This window comes from Jaculus jaculus, chromosome 1 (genome assembly GCF_020740685.1).
Source record: "Jaculus jaculus isolate mJacJac1 chromosome 1, mJacJac1.mat.Y.cur, whole genome shotgun sequence".
Taxonomy (NCBI): domain Eukaryota; kingdom Metazoa; phylum Chordata; class Mammalia; order Rodentia; family Dipodidae; genus Jaculus; species Jaculus jaculus.
The window spans coordinates 167011692-167030494 of NC_059102.1; the positions used below are offsets into that span (position 1 = coordinate 167011692).

Here is an 18803-nt window from a genome sequence, read left to right on the forward strand (position 1 = left end):
TGTTGATCTGCATCACAGGGCTGGTTAAAAGGAGCTTCTTTGCCTCACATAGACTAGGTGGAATACTAGAAATGCAGTCATGGGGCTGGCATACTGGCTCAGCTGTTAAAGATGCTTGCCTGCAAAGACTGACAACCTGGATTGATTCCCTTGTACCCACATAAAGCCGGATGCACAACCGACCCACACACCTAGAGATTGTTTGCAGCAGGCTCTGGTGTGCTGATTCTCTCTCAAATAAAAGAAATGCAGTCATGTTCAAACTCCTCAGAGCAGCATGACAGAAACCAGGCATCCTCCAAAAGGCCTAGGAGCCATCACAGCAGATATGGCCATAATTTGGGGCATGGCGCCGCCTTGTGGTAATTCTCAAACTACCCACTAACAGGCTTCCTTGTATGAGGCAGGGTGTCACTCTAGCCCAGGCTGACCTGAAACTTACTCTAGCCCAAGGTTGGCCTTGAATTCAGCCTCCACACCCGGGTCTGCACCATCACACCTGGCTTTTATTTATTTTTATTTTTTGGTGGGGTGGGGGGCTCAAGGTAGGGTCTTGCTTTAGCCCAAGTTGACCTTGAATTCACTATTAGTCTCAGGGTGGCTCTTAACTCATGGAGATCCTCTTACCTCTGCTTCCCGAGTGCTGGGGTTAAAGTTGTGCATGACCACACCTAGCTTAACATTATTTTAAAATGTCCTTAAAGAACATGACATTCTGGTTACTTTAATAATTTTATTTTTTCTCTCTTCATATCTTTAAAAATAGCACATAAAAATCAGTGTTTTATCCTAAGATCTCACTTCAGTTGATTGCCTCAATAAAGCAAGAACACTGTTACTAGCTCAGTGGTACACTTGCCTCGTACTCACAAGGCCTTGGGTGCTATTCCCAACACTGCAAAGCAAAGCAAAAAGCAGTACAAGCAAACAAAAACAACCCTAGAATATCACACTCTTAATCCTCTGAAGAACTATGGTAGACTCTATATAGTAGCAGGTTCAAGTTTCTGCCCACAAGACCCAGCTTGTAATCAAACCTTTAATGCCAACAGAGACCCTAGCTTTCCACTTGCCTCTCCTCTTGGTAGCTCTTCTGTCTCCCAAGCTGGAGCTTACTGGTGGCTGTCTATGGTAAAACTGGAGAAGCAGTCACGTTCCACCTGCCACCAGCTAGTCAGCCAGGAAGTCATCTCCAGCATCATTTCCCTCATCCTTTAAAACTTGTTGCTATCATTTCAGGTTAACAATGGATCCAGGGTCCATTAGCCTCCCTGAGAAGTGGTTTAAGCCGGACATGCTTTCCTGAACTAAAAAAAGAAAAGAACCTCTGTGGCCTTCCCGCTGTTAGGATCAAGTTTAAAAGGGGAATGCGCTAGGGAGGAAGGTGTACTAGCTCGTAAGGGCACACAGCAGACAGGTCTGGGATCAGGGAAGGACAGTGCGTACAGGAAACATTTATTTTCCCTTTTTGAACTTCCCTGCTGCCCCAGTCTTTGCTTTCTTCTTGGCAGACCCCTTGGGTTCTGGCACCTTGCGTTTAGCAGAAGAGAGAGAACCAGTCACCTTGAAGAAATCATCCAGGCGGCCCTGGGTGCTGCCTTGCCGGCTCTTGCTCAGCCGCTTGACCCCACTGCGAATCCGCTCCTCTGAGAACTGCTTCTCTCCACACATGAATTTGACCAGCTCTTCTTCATTTGGCTCATTCCATTTCAGCTCAACAGACTCTGGGTCCAGCACCTCAGGCTCCAGGAAGAGCTGCTGGGCCTCCTTGTGGAGCCAGTTTTCTGGCACAGGGTACTTGTTGGGGTCGAGCCGCCGCACTATCTCCTCAATGCTCTTGTGCTTCTGGATGAGGTCCACAGCTCGCTTGGGCCCAATGCCCCGGATACTCTCACAGTAGTCGCTACCCAGCAGGATGCACAGATCCACAAATTGCTCCTGGTTCAGACCCAGCTCCTGCAGAATCCGGCTCAGGTGGAATTCCTGGATGGGCAGTTTCTTGGCCTCGCTGGCAGTCAGGTGTCTCATCAGCACGGGGCTGCCAAAAGTGAGGCAGTCCATGTCCTCAGTGGCCGCAGCATAGACTTTGCCAGCCTTCACCAGGGCAGCACAGCTGGCTTCAGCCTCGCTGGGCGCATCAAGGTATGGGATGCCCATGAGACTCAGCAGGTGTTTGCACTCATCGTTGTGCTGCTTGGTGACCTTCACCAGCCGCTTTGTGAACTTTTCCACCTCCTCCTCTGCCCCAGCCTCCTGAGCCTGCTGCAGCTGCTTCTCAGCCTCGGCTCGCCGCTCACTGCGTTTGGCCAGCTCGCCTGACTTCAGCTGTGGCGGTTTGCCATCAAAGACATACACGGGCTTGATGCCATTCTCCATCATGCGGATGGTGCGGTAGAACATGCCCATCAGGTGGCTGGTGGTCTCTCCCTCCTCATTCTGCAGCACATCCCCCCCCTGCCGAACGGCAATCAGGAACTGGTAAATACTCATGGAGGCATCAATGGCCACCTTGCGGCCAAAGTAGCTCTTGATGTCATTCTCCCGGATGGCACCGGGGGCCACATCAGCGATTAGTTTGGCAAGGCCTTGAATTCCCATGGCAACACAGAGAGGTGGCTAAAAAAGAAAGACAAGAAGAAACTTTACAAAGAGTAAGGGTTGTAATTATTACCTTACCAATCTCAAGCCTAATGAAATTTAATAACCTAAAAGATATCAAGTCAGCACAACAGATGAGAAAAAAGATGACTAAGGCAAGATCCCTCTCTCTCTCTCAAACTTATAATTCACTCAAGCAACACTCATGTTTACTAAGTATCAGGAGCTGAGTGCTTAGAGATCAAGACACTGTGGATGGATGTTCTTGAGTAGCTGTAACTAGGATGGCATCATCCACCACACAGACTACAACTTACATCTGCATCAAAGAACAGCAGGGGCATGGTGACACATGTCTTTAATGCCAGCACTTGGGAGGCAGAGGTAGGAGGATCGCCAAGAGTTCGAGGCCACCCTGAGACTACATAGTTAATTCCAGGTCAGCCTGGACCAGAATGAGACCCTACCTCAAAAAAAAAAAATTTTTTTTAACTAAATTAAGAAATTTAAAAGGGGGGGGGGTGGGCAGAGGGTCTGCTCAGCTCAAAGAGCAGAGACCATACCGGCAGAACCAAGCCCTTGAGAACAAATGCCAGCCAAAGAGAGGTTGGCCTGATTGATTTGTTTTCCTTGCAGATGTCTGATAAAGCAGCCCTGAAGGATTGGAGAGTACAGCAAATATGAATGAGGACCATGTGGTCATCTCTTTCTTCCCATGTAAATCTCTTCTTGTATCAGGATGCTGCTGGGAGTTTGAGGTCTTCTTTGTACTTTATCTCCAAGTATGAAATGTGTACCCTATGGCATCTGCCCCACCCCAGCCCCGGAATTAGGGACTGGCATGCTATAGTCACACAGCCCAGTACTGTACTTCTGTATTCAGGCCCTCTATCAAATCCTTCCTAGGGCAGTGTCCCCAAAACTTCCTTCCAGTTCTTCACTAGATTTTGATCATTTCATATTTTCTTTAAAAGGATTCAATTTCTAAAAATTATGCTAAAGAGAACACCATAAGCAATATCTGCGTTATATCATTCATATATTTATTTTTAATATTTTATTTTTATTTGACAGAGAAAGAGGGGAGGAGAGAATGAATGGGCACGCCAGGGCCTCCAGCCACTGCAAACGAATTCCAGACGTGTGCGCCCCTATCAAGCCTGTGTCCTTTGGCTTTGCAGGCAAATGCCTTAAGTGCTAAGCTATCCTTCCAGCCCCTTTAATCCTAGCACTTGGGAGGCAGAGGCAGCAGGATCACCATGAGATAGAGGCGACCTTGAGACTACATAGTGAATTCCAGGTCAGCCTGGGCTAAAATGAAAACCAATCTCTACAAAAATTCCACTACAAAGCCGGGCATGGTGGCGCACACCTTTAATCCCAGCACTCCGGAGGCAGAGGTAGGAGGATTGCCATGAGTTCAAGGTCACCCTGAGATGACAGAGTTAATTCCAGGTCAGCCTGGACCAGAGTGAGACCCTACCTTGAAAAACCAAAAAAAAAAAAAAAAAAACAAAACAACAACAACAACAAAAAATTCCACTAGGTTATCTAACAGGGTTCTTTCTGGGGCACATCTCTTCAAAACACTTCAGCATGACACCATGATCCTGCACGCTCTGGCTCCCACCTTATTTGAACAGTATGCCTTTCTCACTTGAGCTTAGCTAGGTCCTTCTGCCATCCTCTCTAACCTCTCCTTCACAGTCCATTTCATTTTAATTCCCTGTGGCCACCAGCACCAAAGCTCAGCCTATTGGCTAGGATGTAGCTCAGTGGCTAACAGCAGCTTGCCTAGCGTGGATAGGGTCCCAGGTTCGATCCTCAGTACCAGAAAATAAGCTAAAAAGCCAGGAGCAAAACATCTTTTTTTTTTTTGTGGTGGTGGTGGTAATGGGGGTTGACTCAGAGCATCACACATACTAGGCAAGGCAAGTACTCTACCTCTGTGCCACAGCCCCAGGCCTGTAAAACACTATTTTGTCACTGTTTTTTTTTTTTTAACCGTAAAATAAAAAAGGTAACCACTTTTGTCTTGCAGGATTTCCGTTACGGTAAACTGACACACCTGATGGAAAACTCTCTGCACACCAGATGCTCTGCAAATGTCCCCCGTTCAATCCTAGGGTCCGTGCCTCACGCTGGCGGCTTTACTAGAATGAGCACGGAGGACAAAGCCCTGTAAGCTGTTCCTCTCTCGCAGCACTCGAGACCGAGGCAAAGAGGCCTGGACAAATGACGTCTCAAATGTTTCTACTACTCGGCCTTACGGCATAAATCCACACCACAAGCCCACACGGTGGAAATTACTACCCTCTTCCTACACGGTGAAGAAAGACGCTCGCTCCGAAGTTACCCGGACTGCCCACAGCGCAGCGAACCCGAGCGCGCGCGACAGGGGCCGGCTCCCCACGGACCCCGCCGCTCTCGGAGATATTTCTCCGAGGACTTCACCTGGCCTTCTGGACTCGAGGCTGCGGCAGCGAGCGGTGGGTCCCGAGTTACCAGGAGGGACAGCGGCAAACCCCGCTCCTTCGGCGCTGGCTCGCCTGCCTACTTTCAGCGCCTTCCAAAGCCCGCGCTCGCGTCACGTGACCTGGCCGCCGCGCTCAGCCTTCTGGGGTGCAGTAGGCCCCGCCCCCTCGGACAGCCGTTTTCACGGGAGACGGCCCTTCCGGGGAGAATGGCCTGTGTCAGAGGCACTGCTTTACGACCCCCCACCTCCTGACCCACGCTCACTCGCGACAGACCTCCAGAGGCGACAGCTCCCGCTAAACACGGAACCTCAGGACTACAAGTCCCATAATGCCTCCCGTGCTGGCAACTTCCTCTTCCTGCTGCGCACGGCGCCGGCTCCTGCCGACGTGTTCTTCCGGTGGAGGAGCGGCGACTTAACCTGTACGAGGCAAAATGGTGAGAGTTGAGGCAAAATGGTGAGAGTTGAGGGGAGTTCCGATAGGGCTGAGGTGGAAGCACTGCTGCGTGCCCGACCCACACCGCGTTACTTCGCGGCGGCCTCAGACACCCTGGTCCAGAGGGAGAGGCTGTGCTAGATGCTTGTGCTAGAGTTGGGGGTAAAGGAAGCCCCTTGCCATGGACTCCTCGGGCTGAGGTTGATATCACGCTGGGCTTCGATGTCGGTGTTTGCAAGGGTTGAAGGGTGTGGGATGCACTTTTAATACCTTCGAGCCTGTATCTGTTACCTTGAGATCAGTTATCTCTGTCTGGAGAGTTCTCACCGTCACTCTTACTCATTCTACAAGGCCCTGAATAAATGTCATTTCTTGCTGAAGCACTTTCGACTCTCTCAGGCGCTTGTCAGCCGTCTTCGGGGAGCGCCCACAGTCTGTATGGACCTCTTGCCACATTTCATGGACTTGTTTTTTAATCAGCCACGCCTCCTAGTGAACCACTATCTGACGTTCATCTAGATCTGGGATGATGTCTATTCATCTTTGTATTCCCAGTGTCAAACACTGGGCCTGTAGTTAGAGGCTCAATAAATGACAGCAATTGTCTTCGTCTCTTTTAGGGGGGCAAGGGGGACATAATTGTTTACTCAGTTGAATTTCTGTGTCTCTTAAAACAATGGGGTCAGTTTATTTCTCTAGAGTTGTTATGTTCTGGATTTTAGAAGCATTGGCTGCTGGGTGTGGGGGTGACAATGTAAATTAACATTTGTACAGAACTTTACGTTTACGGCTCTTTCACAAGGGTTATATCATAATCCTTTCTGGAATCTTCAGAAGGAAACAAACACCTATTGAGTAGCTACTCTATGCCAGGCAGTAAACCAGATGTGTCAACGTTCATCATCATTCTGAAATCATATATTAACCCTGTGAAGAAGATATTGTTATAACCACTTTACTCACACTCAGATGATTCAGTGGAGCCAGAGTTTTCATATTGTCTTCTGCCAATAGATCCTGTGATTCCATGATAATGTAGTGAACAGAGTACTCCCGAATTAAATTGAGATCTGTGTACCAGTCTAGGCCATGACTTACAGCAGAGGGGAGTAGCTCAGAGTCTATACACAAAGGTCCACAAAGCTCCAGAAATTGTAGGTGAGATTTTTCTTTTTATGATATATGCGCTGTGTTCATGGTGTGAGTGTGGTGGGTGCTTGGGCCAAGGTATGCATTGGGATGTTAGAGGACAACTTTTGGGTGTCAGTCTTCACCTTTCACCTCATTTGAGACAGGGCCTCAATTACCACTCTGGTCACCAAGCTAGCTGGCTTGCAAGCATCCAGCAATGTCTTCTATGTCCACTTCCCACCTCGCTGTAGCTCACTGGCATTGGACACCACTGCAGGGTCCCACTTTACATGGGTGCTGGGGATCCCAACTCAAGTGCTCGGGCTTGTGCAACAAGTGTTTTATCACTAAGCTATCTCTCCACCCCTGGCGAGCTGCTGTTTAGATGTACTTTTTCTCAGGCACATCCATGCCTTTCGTCACATATTCAGAGTGGTTACTGGCTTCAGAAAATCTTGAGGACCACTACACATCAGCCTGTGACCTTCAGCTGTCCTTACTGTGTTACTAAAAAGAAAAGGTTTCTACTTCCATGTTTTTGTTATTATTTTGTTTTTCCAGTATAGGGATTGAATCCAGAGCTTCACACATGCTAGGCATGTGCTTTACCACTGAGCCTGCCACCTCTACTTGAAAATGTGGTTGTAACCTTCATTCTGTGAATCAACGTTTTGGTTGTGAAGGACTTCCACATTTCCCAGGGGGAAGTGGCCCTCTGGCAGTTACAACAGCCCAGGTCTACTCCACAGTTTTCCTATCATGAAATCATGGGGTTCTATGAAGGCTCTGATCTTCTGCTTCCCCCAGGAGCTTGAGGCCATGAGCAGATACACCAGCCCAGTCAACCCAGCTGTCTTCCCCCACCTGACCGTGGTGCTTCTGGCCATAGGCATGTTCTTCACTGCATGGTTCTTCGTGTATCCTTTTACTAAGCAGCCTGTGGCCAGAAGTAGTGACATGAGAACAGAAGAAGAAACTACAGTACATCCTGCTTTTATGCAGTGGGGTGGGCCAGGGTGGGAGAAGGTGAAGAGAAAGCTGGTGATGCCCAAGGGCAGGCCACCTCCTTTGTGTCCCACATCAGGTGAGCTTAGACTTCTGGGGCCTTGAGCTGAGGGCCTGGTTGGAGTGGAGGCTGGGGATAGGGGACCTAAGATTGGAAATTTTTTTTTTTTTTTTTTTTTTTTTTGGTATTTTGAGGTAGGATCTCTCTAACCCAGAGCTGACTTGGAACTACGGAGTCTCAGGGTGGCCTCAAACTCATGGCGATCCTCCTACCTCTGCCTCCCGAGTATTGGGATTAAAGGCTGCACCACCGTGCCCGACTGGAAAAGTAGTTTTAAGGAAGGAGACATTCAGGTATCAAGGTATTGAGAACAGTTCTGGCTCCACACTCATGAGCCAAGTGACTTGTCAGCTTCCTTGTAGGTGATAGATATAAGTATGGTATGGAGCACCAGAAGCCAATTCATCTCTTGATCCCCACTGTCTGGCTAGAGCAAGCCAGACAAGCCTCGCAGGGATCCCTTAGCCCATGCTTTCCTGCTGGGAGTGATGCTAGACAGCTCCCTGTACCCCACAGTCCCATCTTACTTCTTAACAGCACTACCTAGTTATGAAGTCACCTCCACCAAGTACACACGGGATATCTACAAAGAACTCCTCATCTCCTTGGTGGCTTCACTCTTCATGGGCTTTGGAGTCCTCTTCCTCCTGCTCTGGGTCGGCATCTACGTATGAGCACTCGAAGGTAAGAGCTGTGTTAGGATGGAACAACTGAGCTTCCAAGGCAGATCCTGGAAAAGCCTCCTACAGCCACAGCAGTGTGTTGTCAGGTGCTTACCTACAAGACCCAGTGGTGCATGGGGACAGCACTGGGATGGGTAGGAACTCTGCCTGTCCCTCCTAGGGATTTGAGCCAGTTGTGCCCTGATGTGCCAATTCTGAGTTCTTCCACTGCTCAAGGCCTCGATCAGGCTTTGAAGTGCATGTGCTGGGACGTGGGTGAAGCTTTCTTAGGTTTCACATCTGTATTCTTTTATTTTTCTTTTTTTGGGGGAGGGGGGATTTCGAGGTAGGGTCTTGTTCTAGCCCAGGCTGACCTGGAATTCACTGTGTAGTCTCAAGCTGGCAGTTCACCTACGTCTGCCTTCCGAGGGCTTGGATTAAAGGTGTGTGCCACCATGCCTGGCCACATGTATATTCTTACAAATCATACACCAGTGATGGTGGAGAGGGTCTGGGGATTAAAACTTGTTTGGATAACCCAGTGAACAGGCCATTGAGAACCAGCTGTGGTGACTTATCCTCAGAGAAGTGTGCTTGTCAACCCTTGCAGAGTCCTTGTTTGAGGAGCACAGGGTTTCAGGGATAGGATGTGAAAAGGGTTACTGGTCATGTTTTGATATGATCCCCCTCCTCTTCCAGGTACCCACCACGCAGCTTCAACAAGTTCCTGATTTTGTAAATTAAAACTTTTTTTTACTGTTGCTAGAAGTGTCCCACCTGCTACTTAAAATAAAGGCAGATGTGTGACAGCCCCGTGTCATGTCCATTGTGCTGGTATAGGGGTGCTGCTGGGACCTACAAGACCATCTCAGTCCCTCCTTTCCATTTCTCTGCCTTTCGTGTGGTTCCTGCTTTCTTCCCATGAGGGCAAAGGCTTTGAGGGCAGGAAGAGCTCCTTGTTGGAATTTAAGGCTTACTTATGGATAGGAAGGGTCACAGTCTATTTTCTTCTAGTTTCTAGAACAAAATTGTCCTCCTATAAACCTAGCTCCTGTTCTTTGGGCTGGGCTCCTTCAGGTGCAGTCTGTCCCATGAGAATGTTTTTCACGAGGTGGGCAGTGGCAGGTACATGGGGAAGTCATGCCAGGGGAGGGGTGGTGAAGCCTTTTCTCCCCCAAAATAAAGTTAAGGATGTGAGGGTATGAGGATACAAAGCAGTGATCTGCTTTTTCGGTGTGGGGCCCCGGGGATTTCAGGCTCAAGAGCCTGGAGTCCAGTTGGCCTAGTCTACAGTTGACTTCCCTCCCACCAGAACAACCTCAAAAAGACAAAGACAAGCTCAGATACAAAGCAGTATTTATACATTTATTTATATATGTATATTTACTTGGGAAGAAAAGGACAGTTTGGGGGACAGGAAGCAAGCAGGCCCAGTGGCTTCCCTCTGCCCGCTTCTGAGTCAGAGTGGGTACATGATAAATATGAGTCAGAGCTCAGGGGAAGGACTGGGAGTTAACATAGGGGACAAGGGTATAGTATGGGCAGGGGTCTGCACTGGGAGGCCCAATGTACAGCTTGAAGCTAGGGGAAGATTAGCCCAGTGGCTACAGGAACACACACCAGAGGGGAGAGAAGAAGGAAGGGCCAGCCTGACAGTCAGCCCCTAGCCAGTGACCCTTCACCTTCCCTGAAGCCCTTTTATACCTGGGGCTTAAGGCAACTTTGGTCCAAGGTTAACCCCCTCAAGCAGCCTGGAGTCCAAGCATGGCCCCAACTCCTGCCCAGAGGACCCCTTCCCAGGCGTGCAAACAGCCAGCTGCCAATGAGCCTGGGGCTGCCTGTGTCCCAATGGACTCCAGTAGGGTAGTGGAGGGTCATTTTTCAGTTAAGGACTGTGGGGCCACAGTCCAGAAACACTCCCTGTACACTGAGGAAGTCCCAGGATTCGCTTATAAGGAGTGGGGCTCAGTTTGAAGGCGCTATAGGAAGGAGTGATAAATAGTTCTAAGTAAGGCACAGTCCCCTTGCATGGTGTAGGGAGTCATACAATTCCTATGTCAGAATGAGGGGGTGAAGCCAAATGGGATAGGGAACTGGGAAGCAAAGTTTCTGCTGGCCCCAAGTGCCCCTGCTGTTTCCCTATCCTGAGGATAAGTGCTTTGAGATCCATGGCAGAGGGGCCACAGTCCATAGGCTTCTAACAACTCAGCGTCCCCAGAGAAAGGCCTCCCATTCAGAGTGGAGAATGAGAGGTAGGAGAGGGGCAAGGCCTGGTGTCCACAGAGGTGGCAAAATTCCACAAGAGACAGCGGGTTCCTTTCCTACTGCCCAGACATGGCATATACGGCTGAATGAATGCCATACTCCTTCCAGGAGGCTGCATGTAACCTCAGAAAGCTTCAGGTACTACTGAGAAATGCTGAAGTTGGCACTTCTAAAAGATTTCCTCCTTGATCCAAACCCACTCCTGGCAGTGGGAAACAATCAGATGGGTCCTGCTGGGCCCAGGTCCCTCCAGCTTGACTCCGAGCTCAGCAAGGTGCCTTTGATCTGTAGAGACCAGGGCCCCTCTGTCTTTGCAAGTATCATTCCAGATCTGTGACCCACTCAGCCTTCTGGCTCCATTCTACTCCTTCCTGCCCTGGTTTAAGTGCATTTAGTAAATACCTCATTAATAAAAGTTACCTGCATCCACCCCCAGTGGAGACCAGCCTACTGCTTGCAGGGATTCCTGCTCCTCTGCTCAGAGAGAATGATGGTGTCACCGACTCCATCATGAGCTTGGGTCTTGAGGACTCCCAGGCAGCTTCTCCTTCTAGGATACTCAGTAGACCTAAGGCACAAAGTCTGTCTCTTCAGCCATGTGGGCTGGCCCTGGCTGCCCTGGGAATTCTTGGGAGCTAAGTTCTCCCAAGAAAAAGAAATCTGAGCCACATACAAAGCTTCTCAATCCAAGTCTAGTGTAACAGTCAAACCACAGAAAGTCTACCATCAAGCTGTCCCCTAGGGAGCAGCATCGAGGGTGCAAGTTATCAGTTCTCCATGGGTTCATGGAGTCTAGCCAGGTGTTGTATGGCCAAGTCTAAGCCCCCTCAGGCCTCCCCCCAGCTCAGATGGGGCAGCAGGGAGAGTGGGCTTGGGCAAGTCCTGGCCACAGCCTCCCCTGGCTTCCAGGGTCCCTGAAGTAGCCACCATATCTGGACAGCCATGAATTGGCCCTGTTCTGCCCCAAGAGGTGGCCAGGAGTCTGGTCTCTGCACTCTCTTGTGCTTTGAAAGGGCTATCAACAGGCATAGCAGCTCCAGTGTGAAGACGTCCAGTCTCCCCAGTCTGGGGGAGGCAGTGAGCCCAGAGAGCTGGCCCGCAGCAGGCTCCAGTGTAACACCTTTGCTCCAGTGTGGAGGGCCCAGGAACCCCGTTCCCGCTGTGACATTGCCTCAGGAGGCAGCTCAGTCACACAGGCGGTAAAAGTGGAAGAAGTAGTCCGTGGCTGGCTGGATGAGGGCCCTTGAACTGCAGTTGGCCTGACCCTAGGTGGGAGGGCAGTGAGCACAATTAAGGTAGGTCTGGGTGTGCAGGGCAAGCAATATTCCCCTGCCTACATGCTTGGCACTGCCACAAGCACTGCAAAGGTACTGTTTCTCCCCTGAATCCCACACTACAAATAGAGGTGCCTGGGGCTCCTGAATGATAGGCCCAAGCTTACCAGCAATGCCACCCGGAAGTGGTAGGTGAATTCACGGAAGGACAGGATAGTTATTGGCCACTGATGGGAGGTGCCCTAAGAGAGCAGAGAGAGAGGAGTCAGAGCAACCAGTACCTCATGATCGGCTTTCTTATGGCTTCCTGCGTTTCCTGTGCTCTGGGCACATGGGAGTACCTCATTAACCTTCACTATAGTAAAGTGAGTGCAATGGTTTTGTTCCTGTCTGCATCTCACAGATGAAAGAAGTCACTTGCCCCCTTAAAGTATGCAGTATTGACAGAGCTGGTTTCAAACCCAGGTCAGGGTGGCTTTCCATCACTGGGTAGGAGGCCAGCCTGAGCATCCTGCCCTGTTTTCCTCTAAGGGTTTGGTTTGGCCTCTGTTAAATATGGGTTCAGGTGTAAGACCCACATCTAAGGAGTAGCTCACTGGCTGTCTTCTTTTTTTGCGTGTGTATGTGTGTACACAGGTCTGTTTGTACGTGTGTAGGCACACATGTATGCAGTGTGTATGAATTGCATTGGAGGCCAGAAGACAACTTCAGGTGTCATTCATCATGTATACCATCCACTTTTTTTTTTTTTTTTTTTTTTGGTTTTTTCAAGGTGGGATCTCCCCTGAGCTCAGGCTGACCTGGAATTCACTGTGTAGTCTCAGGGTGGCCTCAAATTCACAGCAATCCTCCTACTTCTGCCTCCTGAGTGCTAGGATTAAAGGGGTGCGCCACCACATCTGGCTTCCATCCACCTCTTTTTGAGACAAGGTCTCTCATTGGCCCAGAGCCCACCAATTAGGCTAGGCAGGCTGGCTGACCAGCGAGGCCCAGGGATTCACCTGTCTCTGCCTCCCACCACTGGGATTACAGACACATGTCACCACATCCCACTATATACAGAGTTTTGGCAATGAAACTCAAATTCTCATGATTGCAAGGCAGATACTTTACTGAGATGTCTTCCCAGGCCTGTCCCTCAACTTTTAGGTGTGCTTCCCTCTATAGGGACAGGAACCTGGGCCTCCCTTGTGGCCTTTACTCCCTTCTCTGCTCAAGTGTTTTTCTGGACATCTTCTCCCCTTCCATACTGAAAAGGTTCTTGGAATCCAAAGCCAGTGCCTACTCCAACTGTCTCCCACAGCTGGAAGCACAGGGCAGGAGTCAAGCCCCCAAAATGTTTGCTGAAGGCATGCCACAAATGGGCAAGAACTGTCTGAGTCTTCCGATGGCCTCTTAGGCCAAGGAGAAACTAGAGGCTGGAAGCACAACCAGTGAGCAGGATGATCCCAAGACAGGGAGGCAGCCCTCAACATGAAGCTGGAGGGCTCTTTTGACACTGTACATTTGCCTCTCAGCCCCAACCTGAGTGTAAGGCCTGCAGACTGCTCGCCTTCCCCAGGACTCAGCTCTCTCTGCAGTGGCTGTCAGACACAGAGCATCCCTGTGCTCATCCCAGTCAGTCCCTGTCTCTAAACTGACTTCCCCTGGGCCCTGGCCATTGTAGGGGTTGACATACATGCCCCCAACCCCTTGGGGGCAGAAAGAATTGGAAGGCATGGAGCCTGGCTAGCCTACAACTTCCCAGCTACCTATACCTGGGTGTCCTGTTGGGGGTGGGGCCTCTGCAGCAAGCCCCCCTCCGCACAGGGCTCTTCCTTTGACGTCAGGTCACACAGCACCACGGATACAGGAAAGGAGGAGCTGTGTGGAAAGGCCTAGTTAGCAGGGAATTGGGGCAGTTCTTGTGACTTTCAGTCCCCATTTTGTCCTCTACCTGGTCCCACCCCTGAAACAGGCAACACATTCTCACAGCCTGAGAACCACACAGAACGGCCAAGGCCCTGGAACAGTAGAAGAACCTTTGCCCTCCACCATCCCATGTGGTCCCAGTGAGGCAGGGTATATAGCCACTTCACATCCCTCTGCAGCTCCTCCCTCAGGCTGTCTGGGTCTACCATAGTAGACACTAGGGTTTGCCTTTTCTGAAGCTCTGTGGGGCCTCCCTGCCCTCCCCCACGCCACACTCACTTCATCTGCAGGGTCAAGCTGAGGTGCAGTGGGGTGCTGCTGCTGACAGGGATGTGGTAGGTGAAGTTTCCAGGCCTGAAAGAGCAGAGATGGTGCTGAAGCTCAATGCCACCCTGCCCCTCTACTGAATCCCTTGAGGCCTGGAAAGGGCCGCCTGGCCTTGTGGGGAAAGTTTCTCCCTGAGGGAACAAGATCTGGGTATCCAAACTGCCTTGGCACATGTCACCTGAGGGGCCCTCCTTGGAGTGACAGGAGGGAGCCAAGCCCACCTGCAGGCATCCTCTGGTACACAGTACTGGGAGGTGATGGGCATGGAATTCTCCAGTAGCTGGATGGAGGTCAGGGCTGGCCCTGGGTCTGCAAGGAGAGAGTCTGTTGGGGCAAAGAGGAAGGGGCAACGTGGGATGCAAATAAGATGTAATCACATCTTTCCCTGTCCGACTTGGATTAGTCACTCATACCTTACACCTTAATACGAACTTTCCAGACAGGGTGACACCTTTTCCCAGCAGAACTAGAACTAACCAGCTAGTTCCCATGAGTCTGAGCTTCCTCCACAGAACCAGATACCCAGAGGCGGGATGGCTTTGCCATATCCCTGGTGAGCAGTGTGCAGGTGACTGTTCACAAGCCTGTTCTTGTCTGTGCACATCTCCTCGCAGCTCAGGATCAGAGGGGGCTCTCCTAACAGCTGAGATCAGCCATGGAAGGAGGAGTACTCCCAAACTGGGCTGCTCCCTGGCCCCAGAACTCACCATTACACATGTACCAGCACACCACTGCTTGTGGCACTTACTGTGAACCTATCACAACATGTGACATGGGGGCAGGACAAACAAGGCTTTCTTGTTGAAGGGGAAGGAACAGTTTTGGCCGCTGACATCTGAACGTTTGTCCCACCTAGTACATTTTCTGCTCTTTGAGTCACAACCCAAACACTTCAGCAGAAAACAAAGCATCCTGTGCAGCCACCAGATTCATACAAGATGGCTTCCTTCTTGGTTCCCAAGTGTCCTTCAAAGATGGCTCCATGACCCCCTCTACCTTTGTCCTCCTATGTTAAGTGCCCTCCTTGCTCCTGAGAGACTTGTCACATTGTGGTGTCTTCACCTCTGCACTCTAGGGCTGAGAATGTCTCCAGCACCCATGGTGTTGGGGTGAGTATGCACCCCTTAGGAGTTCTCCATCAGTTTCCAGGCTTCTTTTGTCTGAACCACCAAGTGACAGCAAAGAGGCCCATACCTTAGTGCAGAGCTGCTAGTGCAGCCTGAAAACCTCTACAATAAAAAGGTTTCTTAGCCGGGCATGGTGGCGCACGCCTTTAATCCCAGCACTCGGGAGGCAGAGGTAGTGGGATCGCCATGAGTTCAAGGCCACCCTGAGACTACATAGTGAATTCCAGGTCAGCCTGGGCCAGAGTGAGACCCTACCTCAAAAAAAAAGGTTTCTTAAAAAAGTGGGGGGGCTTCTATGGGGCTGAGGAGATAGCTTCCTACGTAAAGTGTCTGTCTTATAAGCATGAGGACCTGAGTTCCATTCCCAGTACCTATGTAAAATCCTAAGTAGGACGGTATACACCTGTAATCCCAGCACTGGGGAGACAGAAACAGGCAGAGGGTGGGAGCTCCCTGGGCAGTCAGTCTAACTCACTGGTGAGCTCCAGGTCAGTAATTGAGGCCCCATCTCAAAAAGAGGTGCAGCATGGAAGGACATTCATATGCAAACCTGCACCACATACACACTGCACACATACCAAAAAGAAAAGGGCATTTGCTTAGTTAAAATCAAAGATTTGAGGTTCGGGGACAAGCTGGGGTCCCCTCTATGGCCTCTTCCCTGCCCTGGCACAGTGACAAAAGAGATAGCAGAGCTGGACTGCCGAGGGGCTCCGAGACCCTGCACAAGTCCCTCCACCAAAGTCTCTGGTTCCTCATCTGAATAATGGGAACAACTGCTTTCCTTTGGGGTGAGGACAGTCGTGAGGATTAAATGAGATGGTCTACATGAGGCCCCTGGCCTGCTTCATAACACTGTGTGTCTACTGACTGGCAGTTCTGTGCACTGGCAGCCATGAGACTGGGCTAAAATGCACTGTGGCTAGTGGGCCTGGTTGAGCTGGGCTGCGAAGTGCAGGCTGAGGCGAGTTACCTGGCTGGCCCTGGGCCTGAGTGGGTTGGGCTGGGCCTGGGTTGGGGGCTCCTCGGCGGGCTCGGCCATGGAGACTGAGGCTCGGGCTATTCTTGGTCTTGCTCTGTCCCCCAGGGAAGGGGACTGCAGGGCTGGCTACAGGCTCCAAGATCTTGGAATACTTGGAGTGGCCAATGCCATTGGCCAAGATGCCCCAGGACTTGGCTTTGATGTTGGTGACTGGCAGCAGGGCTGTCTGGCTAGGGCCTGTGGACAAAACCAAGAGCCAGCTGAGAAGAGGAGAGCCGCCGCCTTCTGTCCAGCTACCTTCAGGGCCTCTGAAATCCCGTGTCTTCTAGTTCCCTTGGGGGACTGCCCGGTCCTTCACCCCATTCTGGGCTCCAGGAGACTATCCCATCTTCCCTTTGAGGAACCTTTCTCTGGATTTGGACAACCCAGGCCCTGGCCCCAAGAGAGGCATACCTGAGCGGTTGGTGCTGGGGCTGGGACCTGAGGTCAAAGTAGGATCAAGACTACGGTCTGTCGTCGCACGGCTCGGGGCGGGTGAGGAGCAGCAGACAATAGGGCAGGACCGGCTGGAGCACAAGTCCAAGGTACGGATAGCCGGACCTGAGGCCGAGCTGGTAACTAAGGAAGCCAGAGGCTGTATGAGCTAGAAGGAGCACCCAAGCTCCCCTTCCACCCCCAAACGCAGCCAGCTGCCCCACCCCGCCTCTCCAGACCTAACCAAGCACATACCCAGCAGCAAAGAGGGCTGTGTGCCTGGCAACCCAGTAGTCACTGGGGACTGTCGGAGCTGTGTGGTCCCAAAGCTCTGGCTGGACCTGCTGGCGAAGGGTGGGTTGAGCCTAGAAGCAATGGGGAGCTTAAAGGCACTGGGGGAGTCTGATTGGGGGCCCAGGAATCCCAGAGAAGCAAGGAGGGCAGGAGGAGATGGAAAGGAGGCGAGAAGGGAAACGGGGGAGGGAGTGCTTGGTCAGACACATACCATGGACACATGGCCTCACTCTCCCCAGGGTGCTGGGGCCGGAGGAGGGCCAGAAGACAGGAAGTGGACACGGCAAGAGAGCTAAGTGGCAACAGAGAGACCAAGAGGGAGACAGGCAATGGGAAGGAGAGAACAAGATACAGTCAGAGGTGAGCCCAGGAGCTGGGGGTGGCAGTGACAAGAGCCCAAGATCTACCCTGGCCTCTGAACCCCTGTTTTCTACCAGGACCACCCCCCCCAAGATGGTTTACTTGGAGGAACACTGAGTAGGCCACAGAGGGCCTGGACAAAGCACCTGTAACCCACGATGGCCTTTCCTCCCACCCTAACAAGCCCTGGCATGCTGCAAACCCCTCCCCTGTAATGAGATCACTCCCACTCCAGAAAGCCCCACCTGGCCTGGACCTCCAGGGACATACCCATCAGTGTCCATCAGGTCCTCCTCAGAGCGCAGGCTCAGCACGTACAGTGTGGACATGGACACCACACTGGGAGCCACAGAAAAAGACCATGGTTAGAATGCGAGCCACCACCCTTCTCTAGGGCAGGCCCTGTGGGCCTCCCAGGTAATGCCTGCACATGGTCTCCCCAGCTCTGGGAGGAGAATGACGGAGGCAGCCCACCTTCCAGACTAGATTCCCAAGCCTCCTTCCTCCTTCCTGTGGTCTGACCCCTTGCACAGCTGACCCATCAGGAAGTTCTACAGATCCAGCCAACCACACCAGAGAGACAAGTCACCTGAAGGCCATGACTACCACCAGGGCAATGATGGTTCCCTGCAGGAAGCGCTGGCTGATGCAGGCCTGGTCCGCAACCACTGGTGATGACTGAGGGCAGGAAAGAAAGGGGTATGCGGCACAATGGGGAGGGGGAGTCTTAAGCCTGTGACCTTGCCCAACTTCAATGTTCCCCTCCCATTCCCCAGGAATGCAAGCAGAAATGCTTCCCCAGGAAGCAGAAACAGGCTGGAAGGGCTACAGGGCCTGGGGGAAGAGCTGGAGTCAGTGATACCGCAGAGAGGCAAACTGGAAAGCAATGGGGTACAGGGAAGGCCCCGCCCTATGGGCCTATCAGCCTTTCCCAGGCTCACCTTATTGGCCACCTTGGGAGGCCTTTTCTTGTGGGGGACACTGCCTGTCCGGCTAAACTGGCTTCCTGTGTGGCTGCAGCAAGACAGCCAAAGTCAAGGTTGCCTCCCAGAAGGAGGTCCCTCCTACCCCAGCCCCAGCCTGCACCCCCACCTGAAGGCACCAGAGCTGCCGGTGGACTTGAGACTGTCAAGGCGCCGCAGTTTGGCCAGCTTGTGGCTCCAGCGTTCCAGCTCATCGATACGCGTCTCCAGGTTGTCTGTCAGTTTGCACAGCTCTTTCACGGCCCCCACATTCTCCATGAAGATGCGCTCCTGCCCAAGAGGATGGCAGCCTTGAGGGCACTACTGGCCCTGGGAGCCTCAGGCTGCATGTGGTCAGGAAGAGATCCCCACTCTCCACAGCCAATGGAGGCCCTAGAAACCTCCCTACCCAGGCTTGGGCCTCTCCTTAGTGCAGCCCTGCCTTGAACAGCATGGCT

The 18803-nt window shown here is 51.7% G+C and overlaps 3 protein-coding genes across 13 annotated transcripts in view; 1 reads left to right on the plus strand and 2 right to left on the minus strand.

The window, feature by feature from the left end:
• Positions 1-719: 719 nt before the first annotated feature.
• On the minus strand, positions 720-5368 carry Fen1 (flap structure-specific endonuclease 1). Of its 4 annotated transcripts, none has more exons than XM_045131320.1 (2): positions 5349-5368; positions 720-2616 (listed from the first exon to the last, which is right to left on the minus strand). In XM_045131320.1, the coding sequence occupies exon 2, from the start codon at positions 2596-2598 to the stop codon at positions 1456-1458; it is 1143 nt and encodes a 380-aa protein (XP_044987255.1). In that variant the 5' UTR covers positions 2599-2616; positions 5349-5368; the 3' UTR covers positions 720-1455. The 4 variants fall into 4 exon arrangements, with proteins under 4 accessions (XP_044987255.1, XP_004667724.1, XP_044987251.1 ...); XM_004667667.2 differs by having other exon boundaries at positions 5053-5349; XM_045131316.1 differs by lacking the exon at positions 5349-5368 and adding an exon at positions 4923-5033.
• Tmem258 (transmembrane protein 258) lies at positions 5283-9178 on the plus strand. The gene is made up of 4 exons (XM_004667668.2): positions 5283-5511; positions 7449-7558; positions 8255-8391; positions 9069-9178. The coding sequence occupies exons 1-3, from the start codon at positions 5509-5511 to the stop codon at positions 8379-8381; spliced, it is 240 nt and encodes a 79-aa protein (XP_004667725.1). The 5' UTR covers positions 5283-5508; the 3' UTR covers positions 8382-8391; positions 9069-9178.
• A 530-nt stretch (positions 9179-9708) lies between these two features.
• Myrf (myelin regulatory factor) overlaps positions 9709-18803 on the minus strand; it is a 33784-nt gene continuing 24689 nt past the window's right edge. Inside the window, exons 15-27 of one of the 8 annotated variants that reach the window (XM_045136546.1) lie at positions 18476-18636; positions 18325-18397; positions 17973-18061; positions 17654-17722; positions 17235-17315; positions 16985-17070; positions 16709-16873; positions 16247-16492; positions 14368-14455; positions 14099-14173; positions 13666-13771; positions 12076-12150; positions 9709-11899 (exon numbers count right to left, since the gene is read on the minus strand). In XM_045136546.1, coding sequence (XP_044992481.1) covers positions 11819-11899; positions 12076-12150; positions 13666-13771; positions 14099-14173; positions 14368-14455; positions 16247-16492; positions 16709-16873; positions 16985-17070; positions 17235-17315; positions 17654-17722; positions 17973-18061; positions 18325-18397; positions 18476-18636 — 1395 coding nt within the window. In that variant the 3' untranslated portion in view covers positions 9709-11818. Of the gene's footprint in view, positions 11900-12075; positions 12151-13665; positions 13772-14098; positions 14174-14367; positions 14471-16246; positions 16493-16708; positions 16874-16984; positions 17095-17234; positions 17316-17653; positions 17723-17972; positions 18062-18324; positions 18398-18475; positions 18637-18803 lie in introns of all 8 variants that reach the window. The other 7 variants (XM_045136536.1, XM_045136584.1, XM_045136529.1 and 4 more) reach the window with 7 other exon arrangements.